This window comes from Neophocaena asiaeorientalis, unplaced genomic scaffold (assembly GCF_003031525.2).
Source record: "Neophocaena asiaeorientalis asiaeorientalis breed wild unplaced genomic scaffold, Neophocaena_asiaeorientalis_V1.1 scaffold523, whole genome shotgun sequence".
NCBI lineage: Eukaryota > Metazoa > Chordata > Mammalia > Artiodactyla > Phocoenidae > Neophocaena > Neophocaena asiaeorientalis.
The window spans coordinates 516581-534194 of NW_020175436.1; the positions used below are offsets into that span (position 1 = coordinate 516581).

Sequence of the window (17614 nt, forward strand, 5' to 3'; positions counted from 1 at the left end):
TTCAGACAAACAACAAATACTTTTTCAGTGTAAGTATATTGCATGAGAAAGGCTCATACTTTTCAGTATTTGTTGTTCTTCTGAAATTCAAATTTAACTGGGACTTATTTATACTAAAAAGAAAACTCATTCGTGTTTATCTGCTATTTAAATTTAACTGGGCATTTTATATTTTTATGCGCTAAATCTGGCAACTCCAGGTTCAGTGAGAGGGAGGAATGAGTGAATGGGTGAATGCATGAATGGCCAAAGGGTAGTCAAACCCAGATCTGAGATTATTCTACAGTCATTATCATACAACAGGAATAATAGTCACTTCAGGCACTCGACCCACGGGTCATAAATCTATGTCCTCCGTACAACCTCACCTCTTCTGGAGTAAGAAAAAGCCTTTTGCACAGAAGAAACTGGCTACATACAAACTGACTACTATAGTCAACTAAAATGCCATCAGTCTGACCCCTGGCTTGGAAGGTGATGAGTCCTCCGAAACTCAGTCTGGTTAGAAGCTTTGCAGGACAGCAGCAGTGTATCGACGTGAATGCCATAGCTTTTCCTGCCTGCTCCCTCAGCTTTCATAGACCATCCCAGCTTTGTCTTGGGAGCTAGAGATCCTGTCTCTAATCCCAATTGAGTCTTTGACCTGCTTGTTACACAGCCCCTGGAGTAGTTGCTCTTCAAGTGGGTTTTCTCATCTGAAATGGGATGACAGAGCCAGTACCTAGCCATAATGAGTCATGTGCTTAGCTTTAAATCAATCATGAAAATATCCTGTGCAATTGTGCAAATTGGACCCAAAGCCAACAACAAAAAAAATAGGCTCATTCTTGGTCTCCATGGCGACCCACCTCAGAGGTCTTATTGAAGGGGCTATGTATAACAGCATTCAGAGGGGCAGTGACCCTAAGCGTTCCACCATTTTGCAAGTTCTCTTTTTTAAAAGTCCCAGCATCTTATGGGTCTTAAAAAAAATGGAGGTGTTAACCCCAAAGTGTTGGCCTGAATCCAATGGTTCCACCCCTCCAAAGTCTTCCATTCCTGCCATTATTTCAGTGGGACTAGGAATTTCTCCCTTACTTCCTTCTCGAAAGCTCCTGTTACACGGGAGCAGCTGCAGTGTTTCTCACCAGCTCTGGCTCCTTGGTGGTCTTGAGGGGGCTGAAAGGTTAAGATTAGAGCAGATCTTTTCTGGAGGACAATCATTTAATTAATTACCTGGTCCAGACTGATGAGATGCTGACTCCCTATAGACTTGGGTCTTGGCTCCCTAACATGCTTTGGGCATCTTGTCACTCAACAACTTTCCTTTCTGATCAAATACCTCCTCCAATGCAACTCTAGGTCACTGTGCAGCACAGAACAGAGCCACAAAAGGAACAACTTTTACAAGATTTCAATCAACAAATAATGTAGTCAAGTCCTAGTGGGTAGAATCCTAAATCTGCAAATCATCTGCGGATAACGACCTTGTCATCTCCTTGGGATACGTGTCCTATTTTCCAGCCATTTGGTCTGGTAGCCTCTTGGCTGGGTCAAAAGTAGACCCAGAAGAACTTATCCAGCCCTGTTTGCTCAAACAGAAAGGGAGAGAAAATAACTGGAAGTTCTAGAAAGTTCTCTCTGGGTGAGCATGTAGTCTTATCAATCTTTCCTAGGTTCCGGGGCCTTTGTTCCCCTGAAAGCCAGACAGACAACTTTGGAAACAGATACCTTTCTTATAGACAAATATCTATTTCTTATTTCTACCACAGCACCATTTCAGAGTACTTTTCTTCCACTTCTGGACTCACCTACTTCCTGGCAAATCTGCCATTTAATCAACATCACACAATTTTATGAGGAAGAAGCTGGAAGTTGAAGTGGACCATTATCTGTTCTGAACAATCCCCTACATCCAGCTGGCCCTCTGAGTTTCAATGGGCATTGATCCAGGGGACCTGCACAAGTACTTTGTTTGTTTGTTTTTTTGCGGTATGCGGGCCTCTCACTGTTGTGGCCTCTCCCGTTGCGGAGCACAGGCTCCGGACGCGCAGGCTCAGCGGCCAGGGCTCACGGGCCCAGCCGCTCCGCGGCATGTGGGATCTTCCCGGACTGGGGCACGAACCCGTGTCCCCTGCCTCGGCAGGCGGACTCTCAACCACTGCGCCACCAGGGAAGCCCTGCACAAGTACTTTGAATGAGAGGATGCTAGTAAAGGTGAACTGGTTTTGGTTCTTTCTCCCTCTTGTCTAAAGAATTACTTATAAATGGTTCAGGTCTGGCCTCCGAGTTTCTGCTTTCTCACAAACATCCAGGCTACTAAAAAATTCACAGATTGCCAGATGGTGCAACAGCAGTTCTTTGCAAAGGATCTGAGCTTTCCGGTGAACAAAGGACGCATACTCATGGGGACGAGTGGCAACACCAGCAAAAGCTTTGGAGTGGTGGGTACTGGGGGAGGGGAAGTGGGGTGTGGAGAGGTGAGAAAATGGGCCTTTCACCTCCGTGACTGGTATCTGGCAAGGAAAAAACTGATTCCCAGCTGCTTCTGGTGGAAGAAGGCACACATGTCCAGAAGAAGTTGAAAGAAAACAAAATCAGAAACTGAGACATTTTATTTCACAAAATTTGAAGCCTGTGCCCGTCTTCCCAATCCCTGATGGTATAGGGTGATGGAAATAATGCCCAAGCTTTGGCAGGTAAACCCATATATTCCCAAAGAGCCACGAAAAGAGACGCATTTGTGAACTATCGTAACGTCTTCCGAATAGGTTACCCTACATTCGTTCTCCATTTTCTAATTGTACTACTCAGAATCCTTTGATATCTTCCCACTGCCAACACAACAATGTCAACACACTTTTGTAAAGGCATATAAAGTCTTCGGAAATCTGGGCCCAAAGAATCTTTCCAACCTCTCCTACTGTCCCCCTTTACACATATACGTGCACCTCTAAAATAACGAGCAGATTTAAGGAATTCTTTCCCTTCCACATGCCTTTTCCTGCATGCTTTCCTTCTCCTAGAATGCCCTTTGACCTCACCTGCCTATGTCCACGTTACAGCTCTCACCACATACACCGCTGCCTAGATGAAATTCATCTTCCCACTTTCAGTTCTTCCAGAGTTTTTATCTCTACATCTTTTGTGGCACTTTTCACATTCTACATTCCATCACAGTTATTTCTGCACATCTTTTGTTTTTTCCATTTGAACTGTAAGCTTCTGATGGGAAAGCTTTGTGTCTACTCAATCTTATTATCCCTAAGAGCACCTTGCAACGTCCATGACACGACAGGCCCTAGATAAATATTTCCTGAATGATTCATTCTGCCTTACAACCCTAGCTCTCTCTTCTTGGCGTTGTTTTGTACCACTCTGCCCCTGGGGGGTAAGATTGCTAGGCAGTTGTCAAATACAGGTACTTACAAGAAAGGTCCTGTATAAACTGGCAAAAGACTCCGTCATCCAAACTCTCTGATGCTTGGCAGTCAGAGATTAATCTGCCAACTAATATTTACTGAGTGTCTGTGGTATCCAAGCCACTGGTTAGACACTGAGAGACACAGGCGAATAATTGCTATGACTTTTTTAAAAGCATCTACTCTGTCATGCACTGTATGGGCACCATACACACGTTAATGGTTTAACCCAACAACTCAATGGAAGAGGTAGTACTATTAACACCATCACAGAGCCAATGATATTAGAGTCAAGACTTAAGTGACATATGTTGTCTGACATCCAAGAATTACAATATAGTTGGAAATGTAAGGCAAGCCCACATAGGGAAAAAGATAACAATACCCATACATCCTAACGAGAGCGAGTATATGTGACAGTGTCAATGAAAAGACTTTGGCTACAAGAATTGATTTCTTTCAAATGGTAGAATCTAAACAAGGTCTTGAAAAGGGGATCAGATTTATATTGGCAGAGAGTTGGCGGTGGGGATTCCAGGCTGGACTGATGTGTGCAGAGGGAGATGGGGGGCATATTCGAGGTCTGTTTGATGGGACAAACATTTTGATTCCATGTTGATTCTTAGAGAAAGAAATGATGGGACTAGAAAGTTGAAACCTGTCTACCATTCACTCACCTAGTCTTCAAAGCACTTTCACAGTTTGCAAATGTATTTTTCTCTGTGTGATTATTTAAACTGTCAGCTCCATGAGCGCAGAACCATGCCTGTGGTATTCCCTGATGGCCTCTCAGTGCCAGGGATTCACGAATATTAGCTTAATAACTGAACAACAGAAAAAATTACTCAATGAATGAATGACGGAGTGAATCGATGTATAGACAACTAGGCTAGCTTGTGTCAAATGCTAAAGTTCTGAAGTCTAGGAAGATTGGTCAGTCTAGTGGAGACAGTATAACTCTTAAAAATTAAACCAATTACAGAAATGAAGATCTCAACTTTTCAGTTCTTCAACTAGGAGGAGGAGAATGATTTTCTCAAAGGGAATTTTGTTTCTTGTTTCCCACTTGCCTCAGGTTGTCATCCAATGAAGAGTCTCAACCCAAAGGGACATTCTTCTGCACCAGAAATTAGAAGAGTCCCTTCTCCTACCTGTATCTCCCGCCACATGGCCAAGAAGCAAGCAAAGGTTTTACTAGAAAACGAAGGAAGGAGAACATGAAAGAACGATGTTTTCACTTTGGTTAAATAATCTGAGTTTTTTAGTGAGAACATCTAAACCTCTCCGAGGGAATGGAATTTTCACTAAAAAAAAAAAAAAAAAAAAAGCCCAAGGCCAGGATTTTGTAGACTCTTCCCAGCACTGGGCTCCCCTATGCCCAGTAGTCTGTGCAGAGAAGGCACATGTGAATAGCTCCTGTAAATTATTGGTGAGCAAGGATGATGAATTAGCATGCCTGACACCCAAACCTGGGCCTCTGCTACAAGCAGAGAATTTAGAGCTGGAAGGTAATGTAAAGCTCACCCATTAATCCAAAGCACTTCATTTTACAGATAGGGAAACTGAGGCTCAGAGAGGCGGCTCATGACCTCCATGACATTAGACAGCTAGTTAGTGAACGATCTGGGGTCAGAAGCAGGTGTCCTGATACCCGCTACATGACGTTGTCTCTCTGGGGACCGATATTCCGTCAAACCTGTCACACCGTTGCACGTGACTTGCACAATCTCAGAGTTAAATGATACTTCAGAGGCCAGCGATGCCCACCACTTCCCAGAGAACCGATCCTCTCTCTATTGTTCTCATCAGGAGGTCTTCAAACCATGCTCACCAGGTTTTCCTGTTCCTCAACAGCTCTAAATTCTGGGAAGCTTCTCCTTCTATTACACCAAACCCTTTTTCTCCATAACTTCCACCCGCTGACGACACTCCAATTTCACCACGGAAGCTGGCTTTGTGAACTACCTCCTTAAGACTCATTTCTTCCTCTGTAAAATTAAGACTTTTCTCAACTGTTGAAGATTAGTTAGTGAGCACAAATTGCTTGGCACTGTGCCCAGCACACCATAAGCGCCAGTTAAATGTTAGATAAATGTTGAGTACTGTTCTTATCCATCCTTCTCAGAGACAGAATTCTTCGTTCAGGAGGAATCACTACTGATATATCTGATTTGTCCATTTCTAGGGAGGGAGTGGTCACAGACCGAAAACCAGCCTGAGTGGCCTAGGATGGTAAGAATCCACTGGGCTTTGTGGACATAAATCTGACCTACAGTTCACTACTATCCAAATACCGCTTCTATGCTGAAAGGGACAGTGGGGTTAAAAGCAGAATCTACACCACAAATCAAGAAGAGATCAATACGGAGTTCATCTGATAAATTAAGCAAAAGAAAAACTCCGGTGTTCAGGATTAATGTCACACCCTCTAGCATGCACAGAAGGTCCATAAGGCCTTCACTACCCACGGTTATTCTCTGAAAGCTCCCATTCCACCAATAACACTTTCTGGAGTTAAGCGATACACGGAGAGAGGAATAGGAAGCGTGGTCCAGACGAAAGAGGAACCAAACACTTCTCTGGTAGAACAAGGTAGCTGGTGAGGCAGAGAGAAGCAGGAAGAGGATGTGCCAGATGGCAGGGAGAGGGCAAACGAGAAGCCTGGACCAGAGTGGGGGGAAAGGAGCAGGTGAGGATGCCTTCCAAGATGGTAGCAGGAGAAAGCGTCACTAAAAAAAGAAAAAACTCATACTCATTAGGATGACAACTATAAAAAAAAAAACAACCCACTAAACTAAGCAAGAAAATAACAAGTAATTTGGGATGTGGCGAAAATGGAACCTTTGCGCACTGCTGGTGGGAGTGTAAAATGGCGTAACTGCTACGGACGTGGCATGATGGTTCTCTGAACTACCATGTGATCCAGCAGTTCCACTTCTGGGTGTGTACCCAAAAGAATGAAAAACAGAGACTGGCAGAGATATTTGTACATCCATATTCATAGCAATATTTTTCACAGTAGCCAAAAGGTTGAAGCAACCCACGTGTCCATTGACGGACAAACAGAACAAAATGTAGTACAACCAGACAATGGAATATTATTCTGCCTTAAAAATGAAGGCAATCTTGACACATATTGCAACATTAAGGAAACGTAAGGATATCATGCTGTGAAATAAACCAAAGAAGGACAAATACAGTATCATATGAGGTACCTACAGGAGTCAAATTCATAGAGAAAGTATCAATAGCATGGTGGTTGCCAGGAACTGGGGGGAGGGGGAGATGGGGAGAGAGCTTCCATATGGGAGGATGAAAGGAGTTCTGTAAACGGATGCTGGTGATGGTTGCACAGCAAGGTGAATGTACTTAATACCTCTAAACTGTACGCTTAAAAATGTTTAAGATAGTCAATTTATGTTATATATATATTACCACAATTGAAAAAAAATTTGTTTTTAAAAGGGAGATAATATCAGGAAAACGCCACATTTATTTGCCACATGGGCAAATAAATACCAGGTATTTCTGTGTAAACCTTCTGAATGAAGATCATTCTGATGCTTGTTTGGCTTCTTGAAAAATAAAATAAAAATTACAGAAACTTAAAACAGTCCTTCTGGAAGCTGAGCTCATAAATATAGGAGTCCAGGATCCGAAGACAAAAGTCTGGGATATTTTGCATGTGAGAAACAGGCTGGAAGCTGCCCTTTGACAGAAAATATCATACTCGTGTGCACATGGGCAGGGACAGCCTACAAAGATTCAGAAAGAACTCTTGTCCCCTCCTCCCATCTGACTTTTCATGGGGCTGCAAGAACAGGAACGGTGAAGACTCGTTTTCCTTCTCCCAAGTCTGCGAGATTGTCCCTAAAATCCTCTTCCCACGGACCACCAAAGTCTCCTGAGCCCAGAGATGCGGTAGCTGTTCAGAAGAAGTTTCAGAGAGAAAAGAGAGTCTAAAGAAAGCACAGCCCATGAAAAACAAGGCTGAATTAGTGCTTCCTTCTGAAACCACAAACGTAAATCCGTTTGAGCCCTTTTATTTTTATTTACCACACAGAGGTCTTTATGGACAAGGTGTAGGCTGAAGACCTCGGTATGGATTATGTTTTCATTGTTGGTTTTGTTCTGTTCTGTTTTGTTGAGTTTTCTTCAGGTAGGAACTTTGAATTTTTACACTCAAAATGAATAAACCCTACTGCCGCCCTGGGCGCGCATTTCTACACAGAAGGAAGGCCCTGCTGGAGGCCCCTGGTTCAGCAGCAAGTCCTGCTGGGCTGTGTGTTGGCCTGGCTTTTTGGAGAGGGGTGTGGCTGCCCAAGAATTCACAAAAGCATGCCGAAAAGACAATTGAAAATAAAAATTAAATTTATGTTTCTAGACAGATTAAGGCAGGGAGTCATTTAGACGGGGAAAAAATATTCCCAGTCCGGGGCTAAGTCTTAGGAAATGGAGAACTCAGTCTCTGATGGGACGCCCTATTGTACAATCCAGTGATTTTCAATTAAGGGTCCACGAGGTTGTGAAAGCTATTTTTCATATTTCAAACAGCCTATTGGCGATGGAATGTCTGCCCAAGACATGGCCACGTGGGCTAAATGAAAAGTCAAGTTGTTTCGTGTTTGAGCTGGCAGCCTATCAAGTGAGTGTGGTAACACTGGTGGTTCTGGCCCAGATCAGAAACTCTGACTGGTCATTGATGAGGTCAAGGGCATTTCTTTTTTTTAATTTTCAATTATTTCTCTCTTTTTTGGCTGCGGCGTGTGGCGTGCGGGATCTTAGTTCAGTTCCCCGACCAGGGATCGAACCCCTGCCCCCTGCAGTGGAAGCGCAGAGCCTTAACCATCCTGACCGCCAGGGAAGTCCTGAGATCAAGGGCATTTCTGGAATGAGATTTTTTCCTTCCCATTCTGTTGTATGTCTTCAGTTAATAAAAATGAAGTTACAGCTGGATTATTACTTGTTAATTGCAGCTTGGCAGGCAAAATCTTGCAGAACCTGGCTCACCAAAGGAAAAAATAAGAGGGATCCCTGGCGGTGAATATTTGGGAACCACTTTTGATCCGCCCCTTCCCCTCCCCCGGACATACACAATTCCAAGGGAATAAACAGGCTTCCCTGGAGCCAGAGTGGAACATGCCTATTGCGTGAGAAAACTCAAAGAGAGACAGTGTAAATTAACTGCATCTGGTTAGATGGAGCGAGTAGGGGGAGGAGATAATTAGTTGGCGTTATAGGAACAAGGGCAAAGAAGAGAGTTACATATTTACTCAGAGGAAATCCAAAATAGACTACTTAGCACCCGTTTGGTGCTCATGGGTCATCTCAACATCTCTAAGCCGGCAGGTGTTGAACCCAGGGACCAGAGACACCGCTCAAGCCCTGGATGACACAAGACACCCATCCCACCTCCGGCAAATGGAACCCTGCCTTCAATCCCCTTTCCTTTCCACCAATGAAGGGAAGGCGGCAAAGGAATGCCCAAAAGACAGGAGCAAGAAGCAAGATTCCGGTGAAGAAACAAGCAGTGTCTTCAAACAAAATCCCTACAACGAGGAAGCCGAACCAACGCATCTGTTTATAATAAGATGAGTTCTCTAAAAATCTGATCCGGGTCAATTTACAGCACCCTTTGGTATGTATGTTTCCATGTGTAGATGCACGACATTTCGGAAGTAACACATATTTCAAGTGATGCAGAGACATCGCTGGGCTGTTTTATTGTACGCAGGCTAGTAAAACTAAACGCCACAGTCACATAAAGCTCCTTCAGACGCAGCGAAAATACAATTTCCACCTTCCCAGAAGAATTCAAAGCATTCTAGCACCAACAATGAAGGCACACAACCTGAAAATCTTTCCTCTCCATAGATGCCAAAAACCTACGTACATTAACATGTGTATTATGTATAGCACGTTCGGCTCTCTCCCCGAGTTCAGGTTCTACATAGTTCCTGAGAGAAAGAACTGCTACTAGGTGCAGAGCCTTTAGGATGTGTGCTTATGAGATGTAAGGTGCGGGTTAGCATTTACGGGTTTGTAAACATTTCTAAAGCTGGTTTATGGGTTGTTTATTACAAGAAAAGATGTAACAACCATGAGGTTAGAGTACCCTCTTGAAAGAGGAGCTAAAGTTAGTTAAAAAAAAAAAAAAAAAAAAAGACTAGATGAAGATTAGTGAGCTCAGTGGACACGCTGGAAAGGACGGCATCCGTGTCTAGGCTGCCCTCATGGGCTCCATATTCCCCAGAGGATCCAAGTGCATCCTAGGAAGTTGGGAAATCATGTCAAGCGTGATCACATAAATTGGGACAGAGAGTGCTGGGAGGAAAAGTTTGTGGCAGTGAGAGGATCACAGGCCAGAAGTAAGGACAGCTGTGTTCTAGGGCCAGCTCTGCTCCAACCAGCTGTGCAACGACGGGCAAGTCGTGTCACCGTTCCCGAGTTCAGTCTTTTCGCCAATCAAATGAGAAAGACAGCTGGCCCCCAAGAGTTCTTACAACTCATTAATTTTAAGCTTCTGTGCGCTTTCAGAAAAACTAAAAAATTTCCAGAGCTCCCTAAATTGATGTCACCTGAACCCCCTAAGACCGGCAGCATATACATCCAGCAAACATTCTCTATTTGTCTATCATCCTCCTCCAAGGATCTCCGAGAATACTGCAAAACTGTCATGGATATTTTAGCTACCTTCTGAAACCTACAGCAACAGGCCATACCCTCCAGGTATACCCTTCACGATACTATTGAACAGAGATGTTGAGTGCTTTGTCCAAGGTCAGAAGCTAGGACAGGATCAGAATTCCAGCCTCTTCATTCCTAGGGTTATGCTATACTTTCCACGAAGAAAGCAAGCTGGCTTTCTGGGAAGAATGCCAGAGGTTCCATTCTCCCAACTGAGAATTCATTGGAATATTGGAATAACAACTTTGGAGACTGTGGTCTCTCCAATCCATTTCAGGACCTGTCTAGAAACACAAAAACCCAGAGAAAGAAGCAAGAGGGAATTATTCCGTTTTTTAACGAAAGAGAAAAAAATTAGGGGTGGGAATATGGGATTTCTTAAAAATTACATGATTGCTGGAAGTTAAATTGGTATTCCTTCATTGGTTTGTAAGTTCTGTTTCCAATCACAAAAACATACAGCTGAGGATGCCGAAATCACATTTCAATGAATTAGCATCTTGTCCCAAAGAATCTTTCCCACTCTGAACAAAACATAGAACCCAGAATGCAACCCTCTATGGTAGAAAGGAATCTCCCTCAGTGCAACAGAGAGCTTGTCATCATCCTCTAAACCATAATCTAATTTGACAGCCTTCAAGCCCAACAGCACAATCACGGAGAATGATAAGAAAGTTACTGCGTAACTTGGGATATACTGCCTCTTCTAGGAAACTGATTGAGACCCTATCCTGCCAGATGGGAGAGATGTCATCCTTTACCATCTTTTACCATCCACACACGCCTTATTAGGCTGAAGTCAGTGCACCTGGAAAATAATCCCATCATAGATTTAGAGACATATGTTCAAAAAGGAAGGTTCTGACTTCTTCCAAGAAAGGCCAACCAAAACAAGAAAACACATGTTGGACCAGCTCCAAGCCTTGAAGATAAAATGAAACCAACCTTACGGCAAAGCCCAGTGATCCACACTCAGAGTTGAGATTCTAAAGGAAAGAAACCAGAAACAGTTTTTTTTTAAATCACTTTTTCCCCCTACCTGTCGATGATGACAGGGTCTGAAGGAGTCTCATTTCGGTTGCCACAACTTTTCTTTTCGCAACATCGACTGTAGATTGGGGAGGGGCCAAAAGAGTAAGAGAAATGCGTTAAAATCAAGAAAACACAATGAGCACACAATGTAAGAACATTCACAAAAACGGGTACGTCCTAGGGAACTGCTCAACTATCAGTTGCTTGAGCATGAATGTATGGCCATGTTCAACAGCAACGCTAAACTTGAAACCCAGACTCTTCGTTCAAATTCTCCCTCTACGACTTATAAACTGGGTCATTCTCAGCAAATCACAACTTTTCTGAGAGCTATATTTATAATTCGAATGATGGACAATTGGATTTTAAGATCCAGAACGTCACCTCCAGCTCCGGGATGAATGATTTTATTATTGTATTTATTATCATATATTTTTAGATCTTTGTGTCTTAACAAATACTTGAAGGAAGAGGGGAGAGGAAAATGTATGCAAAAGGCCCCAAGTAGCTGCCTGGATTACTATAAACCTTAGTTATATAGCATCTTTCTTCAGAGAACTCGGTGTACTTTGTAACCATTTATTCATTCATTCATTTCCATTATTTTCTAAAGATGAAGAAAGAAGACAGGAACTATGGTGTGCCTTGTCAAATAGGGGGAAAAATGAGGCAGGGAGCTGTAAAGTGATATCTCCAATAATTTTCAACAAGTCCAGAGCAGAAATGGGACTCGGCACGGAAGCCCCATCCTGCAAACTCTGCGTCCCAAGACTTCCACTGGCAAAGTGCTGGGTTTCAGGTAGATACCCGCGAAATGCTTACGGAATCATCTGAGAGGAAGAGAGAAAGAAGGGGCCCTAGAGCAAATACAACGGATGGGAAGGACTCCGTAGGACCTAAAGAGAACAAATACGAAAAGGGCAAGGGAGGCTGGGTGGCTGGAAGCACTGGAAAATCACATCCCTGTGTTGCCTGTCTGCTGCTTGTCAGGACCACAAGACTTCTAAATACCTCTCGGCTCATCCAAGCATGTGGTCCACCATGAATAGGAGCTGGTGAAGGATGTAGCCTTGACATGGCTTATAAGAAAAGCATTATCATCCACACCAGTTGGAGAATATGTGTCATAAATGTTAGCAATAACCAAATTTATGTAAGTGTTACCCTTCCCGTGATAGTTTCTGTATAGTTTAAGATCGATGCAGCACGATAGAAGGACCGGTAAAGTGGGAATCGGGGCTCTGGCGTCTAACCCAACTTTGTCACCAACCAGTTGCATGGATTTAGTCAAATCTCTTTCGCCCCGCTGGGATTTGCCTTGCTTATCTATAAAATTAAAGTGTTGGACTAGATGATCTCCAGAGTCTCTTTTAGGTTTGAGAAGGGCACAGGCTATGAGATTCCCTGAGCATCCTTCGATTCGAAAGTGGTGACAGATTAGGGAAAAGACAAAGTCACTGTGGCAGCAGGGACCCAAAGGCCTAACACCATCCCAGTCTTAGATTTGCTTTCTGGTTCTGCGCAGTGCACTTGCCCTCTCTGATCTTCTACAGAATTACCAACAAACAGACAGATATTTTTAAAAAATTTTAAGTCCATCTCTCTCATGCAGGGATGTGTGGATTATTCAGTGAACGATTCTACCATTCTCAAAAAGTTAAAAATCCTTGAGAGATGCTTAAAAAACCTTTCAGCCAATGGGCACGATGAGGTTGTAAGACATTTAATCAAATTAGTAAGAAGTAAAAGAAAAATTGTCTCAAGTTTTTTAAATACCAGAGTTCGCCACTGGGACGCGGAAATAATAGTTTGCCTTTGAAATTATATTAGGTCTTAACTTTTAAAATTTCCATCTCAAGATTAACACCAATAAAAATTCTGACCGGCTGCTCTCCCAGAACCTTTGTCTCTCTTCCCAACTCCCTACCCCACCCGTTGCTCCTGCTGCCACCATCCCTGTCTCCCCACTCTCCTGTTTCTATTGCTTAAGTCAGCAGAATAATACCTTTGCAACTCAGGCAAACCTTTTTTCTTAGCAAGACAATTTCAAAAAGCCCTATACATGCTAGTTATCTGAACACCTTCTAACTAGACTCCTCTTTGACATCACCAGCCTGTCAACCTAACCCAAATCTGTGTGCGATTCTAAGTACAATTTAATTACAAGAGAACACTCTCAGGATGTGGCAATCTATTTAGCTTGAGAAGGAATGATTCTAAGGAGGCCGAGTAAGTTTGCAAAATTGCTCAGCTGAATTCAGCTGCTTTCCATGGGGACTTTCTCTGGAGGAAAAGAAAAACAGATAAAAATGTAAGCCTGGTGCCAGTGTAATACAATGTGGGGAATCAACTCAGGGAAGGAAATGATACTCCAAGAAAAATGCAGAGAAACTTTAGGACCCAATCTTCCATTTTCCAACAGTAACATATTTAAGTATAATCTCTAACTTTAACACCCAGAAAAGATGTAGCAGACACTTGGCTATCGGACTATAATAGTGAAGGAATAAAAATTATAGGAGTGGACTGTATTCACCCCATCTGAGCTCTTCGTAAAATTTCTCTTGGTTAGCCAAAGCTAATTCTTTTTTTCTTTCTTTCTTTCTATTTTAAAAAGAAAGGTCTCATCAAGATGTCCTAGTTATTCTTTATTTCATTTCTTAAATGACGTTCCGTCCTCAAGCCAGCAATAGTAACATAAGCAAAGGGAAATGGAGAGTAGAAGACATTCATGAACCCACACTCCCCAAACAATCGCTCTGGGATCAGGATGTGGGGAGTTGACATGAAGAACAGGGTCCCTGAATTACTCAGTTAATAAGCTCAAATCTCCCTTCCTTTGCTATAGAGACAAAGCCTGAGTGACCAACTTCAGGTTCAGCTACTTTCATGAAAAGGCTTTTTAGGGTTATTTTCTATCAAGTCATTCTCCAAGTCTGAAAGTATTTTTAAAAACTGAACAAGACGAAAAAATAGGAAAAGATGGGAAACAAACAAAGAGAAGAGGCAACTGAATTTGGCACTAGGTTAAGGTTGTGTCCCTAACTACCTCGGGGAGGCTCAGAAGTACTCTTTTTTTTTTCCTAAAGAATGAAAATGAAAGCTCTTCCTCTGTTCCTCGTTTGGCTTAGTTTGACATCTTTTATTCTGGTCCTTATTTGGAGAGCCTTTTACCTGAAATACTCTCGGTTTGCTTACAGGCCTCTTCCACCCTCCCTGTCTCCTCGTGGTGGTCTTTGGAGAGGGAAAGAGAAAAAAAGCTAGCCAGTTGGGGATGGGAGGTGGGAAATATGAGAAATTTTCTCCCAATCCTGAATCTTACCTGCACTTTTCAGAAAGGGATCAAGATGGGGGATATGCAAAGGAAAAAAGCCCCAGCCCTGGACACAGGGTGTCCAGTCAGCCAAACTCCTGCTCGAGACAAGCCAGTGTGCCCTTTCCCCTCCAAAATCGTTTTTAAAATTCAACCCTCAACTTTCAAAAATCTGTCTCTAATTTCAAACTCAAATAAGCGCACAGCATGGTGGCTTTTGTTTTGTTTTCTTCTCCCCAACTCCTCCCTGCGATTGCATAACAAAAGTGTCTAAATTCACACCATCTGGCCGATAAAGACACTGGCCTCACTGCCCGGCTGGCCCATCTGATTAGGGCCCCGTCTAGCCTGCGCCTTGTGGCGAAAAGTCACAGCTGTGGGGTTTGCTTGTGCTCAATACAACTCTGTTATTAGCCAGCTGTAGGCCTTGAGACGACTTCTGTTCAAATTATAATATCTTTTAACCCTCTGAGCATTGAGGGCACAGGGGTGGCTGGCAGCGACATAACAACTAGACTTCTCCTTGCTAATAAATGGCAAAATGAACTAAAGCAGGGAAGAGGGGAGAGGAGACCATTGGGGAAGGGAGAGAAAAGTTATACCTAAAAGAGATTTATTTTGTTGCCGCCTAAAAGCTAAACACCAGTTTATGAGCTTTTTTTTTTTTTTACTAAAGATTACAGAACACAAAGCCATTCAGGAAAATTCCCAGGTATGCCCAAGAACACCTTGCAAATGAAACTAAGTGTGTGCAGTACCCACTGAGAAACAGAGCATCTGATTCATCCCTTAATCACTGACTGTGATAACTGACTCTTAAAATGTGAGAGAAGGAACTTTTTTCCCTGAAAAAAGTCAACCAGCTCTGACTGACAGATTGAATGGGAACTTCCCTTTTAGATGCATCCAATGCTTGCCATCACCCCAGCTCATCCCCCAAAACACACACACACACACACACACACACACACACACACACACACACTACAGACACAGTACCCAACCCATGGATCATTTATTTACCCACAGTTAATATTTGTTTTAAATTCTAGTTTGGGAAGAAAATAGAGCGTCTTCCCACGTCTCAAATGCAGAAAAGTTACAGTACGTTAAATTTTTATATTGTATTACTAATGCAGACTAAACTAGAGGCTTTAAAAATTGATGCTGCTACTTAAACAGCATAAAATGAGGAGGATTTGATTGGGCTTAAAAAATAAAAATGTCAGCCTTAACTACAGCTGGATAGGGCATGCAAGTATTATTTAAAGTGATAGGTATAATTCATCAGACAATGGGCCAGATTTAGGTTTTGTTTTCTTTTCTTTTAAGAAGATAATCTCTCCAAACAAAGACATTTAAAAGTAGAAAGAAGAATTAAAAAAAAAAAAACACCTGCCTTTCACTTAGCCAACCAAATAAAAGTGTTCTATTTAACCTAGGTACTACATGCAAGTTCATCTTGGAATCGTATTTTCTTTCTGAATGTACCTATCAAGGGGCCCTGGGATAACGGAGTAGCCATTTGCTTACCCCATTGTCCCACACCTCACCCAGCACTCAGGAGAGGAAGCCTCGAGTCCCCTCAGCTGAGGCCACTGGCAGAGTTGAACTTTGCAGTTGGCAAAGTTTGTTTTTCTAATACTTGGTCAAAATCAAAACAAACATGTCTGATTGTTATGGTTTCTTCCTGACTCCATGAGGAGGGAGACGGGGCTGCCGGGAGCTGCCCATAAAACAGTCCAAACTAAATCAGACTGCCTGCAATTACCCAAAGTCTGGAGTTGGAAGACATTCACTGAAGCAACAGTGGAGTTAGGAAGAATTGAGGCTTTCTCTCCAATCAGAGATTTTGGAGGAAGAAAAATGTGCATAGAATAGCATTTAAATTTTTATAATAAAATAACCACCTCTTCCCAGAGTTTCCTTTCTATAGCTTTTCTCCTTTGCTGTGGGATTCCCCCATAACCAGCACATATCAGACATTCAATAAATATTTATTGAAAGAATGAATAAATGTACGGGTTAATTTTTTTTTTAATTTTCTTCTGCTCCAGCAGAAGAAAGGACTCGAAATGGATTGGTCTCAGAAGAGAAGATGGGAAAAGGTGTAGGACTTCGACTTAGACTGCACCTTTCACAACTTGGCCCTCAGAATCCAGCTGTTGCTCCAGACCTCGTACCTCCCCGGTTGGGGTCCTCTCCCCCACTTCCTCCCATCCACAGGTGGTGAACCCGACTGGTCTTTCTAGCCGGTAGTTCCTCCTGACCTAAGAAACTCCCGTGGCTCGGGAAATCTAGGAAAAGCAACTTCCCTGGAGGAACAAAACGCTTCTGCGGCACAGACAGGTGCCTCAGCTAGGGGGCAAAGGGTAGCGCCCCCAAAGCGGGCCGTTCCATCCCCTGCGGTGGTCGCCCGCCCAGACTGCCAGTCGTTCCAGGACCTTGACTCGGTAACTCCACAAGTGGCCCCTCCTGTGCATCTACCCCTAACGGGTCGGACCGGCGGGCCTAGGACCGCGACCGACTCAGGGAAAGCCTCCGATCCCAAACTTGACCCGCGGCTGCCCAGCCCCTCCCAGCACTGCCGCCGACCGCTGGACAGCGGACCTTCCACGGAGCACAGGAAACTCCTGAGACGCCTGGGGGTGGAATCCTGAGTGGTTCTGGGTTTCCTGTTCGACTCCCAACCGATTTGCTCTTAGAATCTGTCTTTTAAGGAGTCAAGCCCGAGCGAGGCCGCCCGCTCCGCGCGCCAGCGCTCGCGAAGGTCAGCGCCCGAGACGCACGCGAGCCAGCGCGCCGGGCGCAGCTCACCTGCCCCGCGCTCCGGCAAAGCCTGCAGGAAAACACGGCTCTTACCTGCACATCACTTCGTGTGTCAGGAGAACTCGGCACATTTCCGGATTCTTATTTTGTCCCTCGTAAGCTATGGGCTGCGAAGGAGGCGGGGGCAGGGTGGGGAGATACGAGGGAGTGGAGGGACAAAGAAAAGGGGACTTAAGAGCGAGCACAAAATCAGGTTTCCTCTCTCTGCCCGCTACTTCCTCGGGAGCGCCCGCTGGCAGCACAGAACCTGAGCTGTGGCCTGGTTAACTCGAGCGAAATAGTAAGAGAAAAGTTTGCCCTGGTGAGGACATATTTCTTGCAAAAGGGAATATTTGGGGGGGGGGGGGGGGAA

The 17614-nt window shown here is 43.7% G+C and overlaps 1 protein-coding gene across 4 annotated transcripts in view; it reads right to left on the bottom strand.

Annotated features, from left to right (window-relative positions):
- The window catches only part of EBF2 (EBF transcription factor 2), a 190266-nt gene that overhangs the window by 167970 nt on the left and 4682 nt on the right, over window positions 1-17614 (bottom strand). For 3 of the 4 annotated variants that reach the window (XM_024767728.1, XM_024767730.1, XM_024767729.1), the window contains exons 5-6: window positions 17296-17369; window positions 11128-11196 (exon numbers count right to left, since the gene is read on the bottom strand). In XM_024767728.1, the coding sequence (XP_024623496.1) occupies window positions 11128-11196; window positions 17296-17369 (143 nt within the window). The remainder of the gene's footprint in view (window positions 1-11127; window positions 11197-17295; window positions 17370-17614) is intronic. The other variant, XM_024767731.1, reaches the window with a different exon arrangement.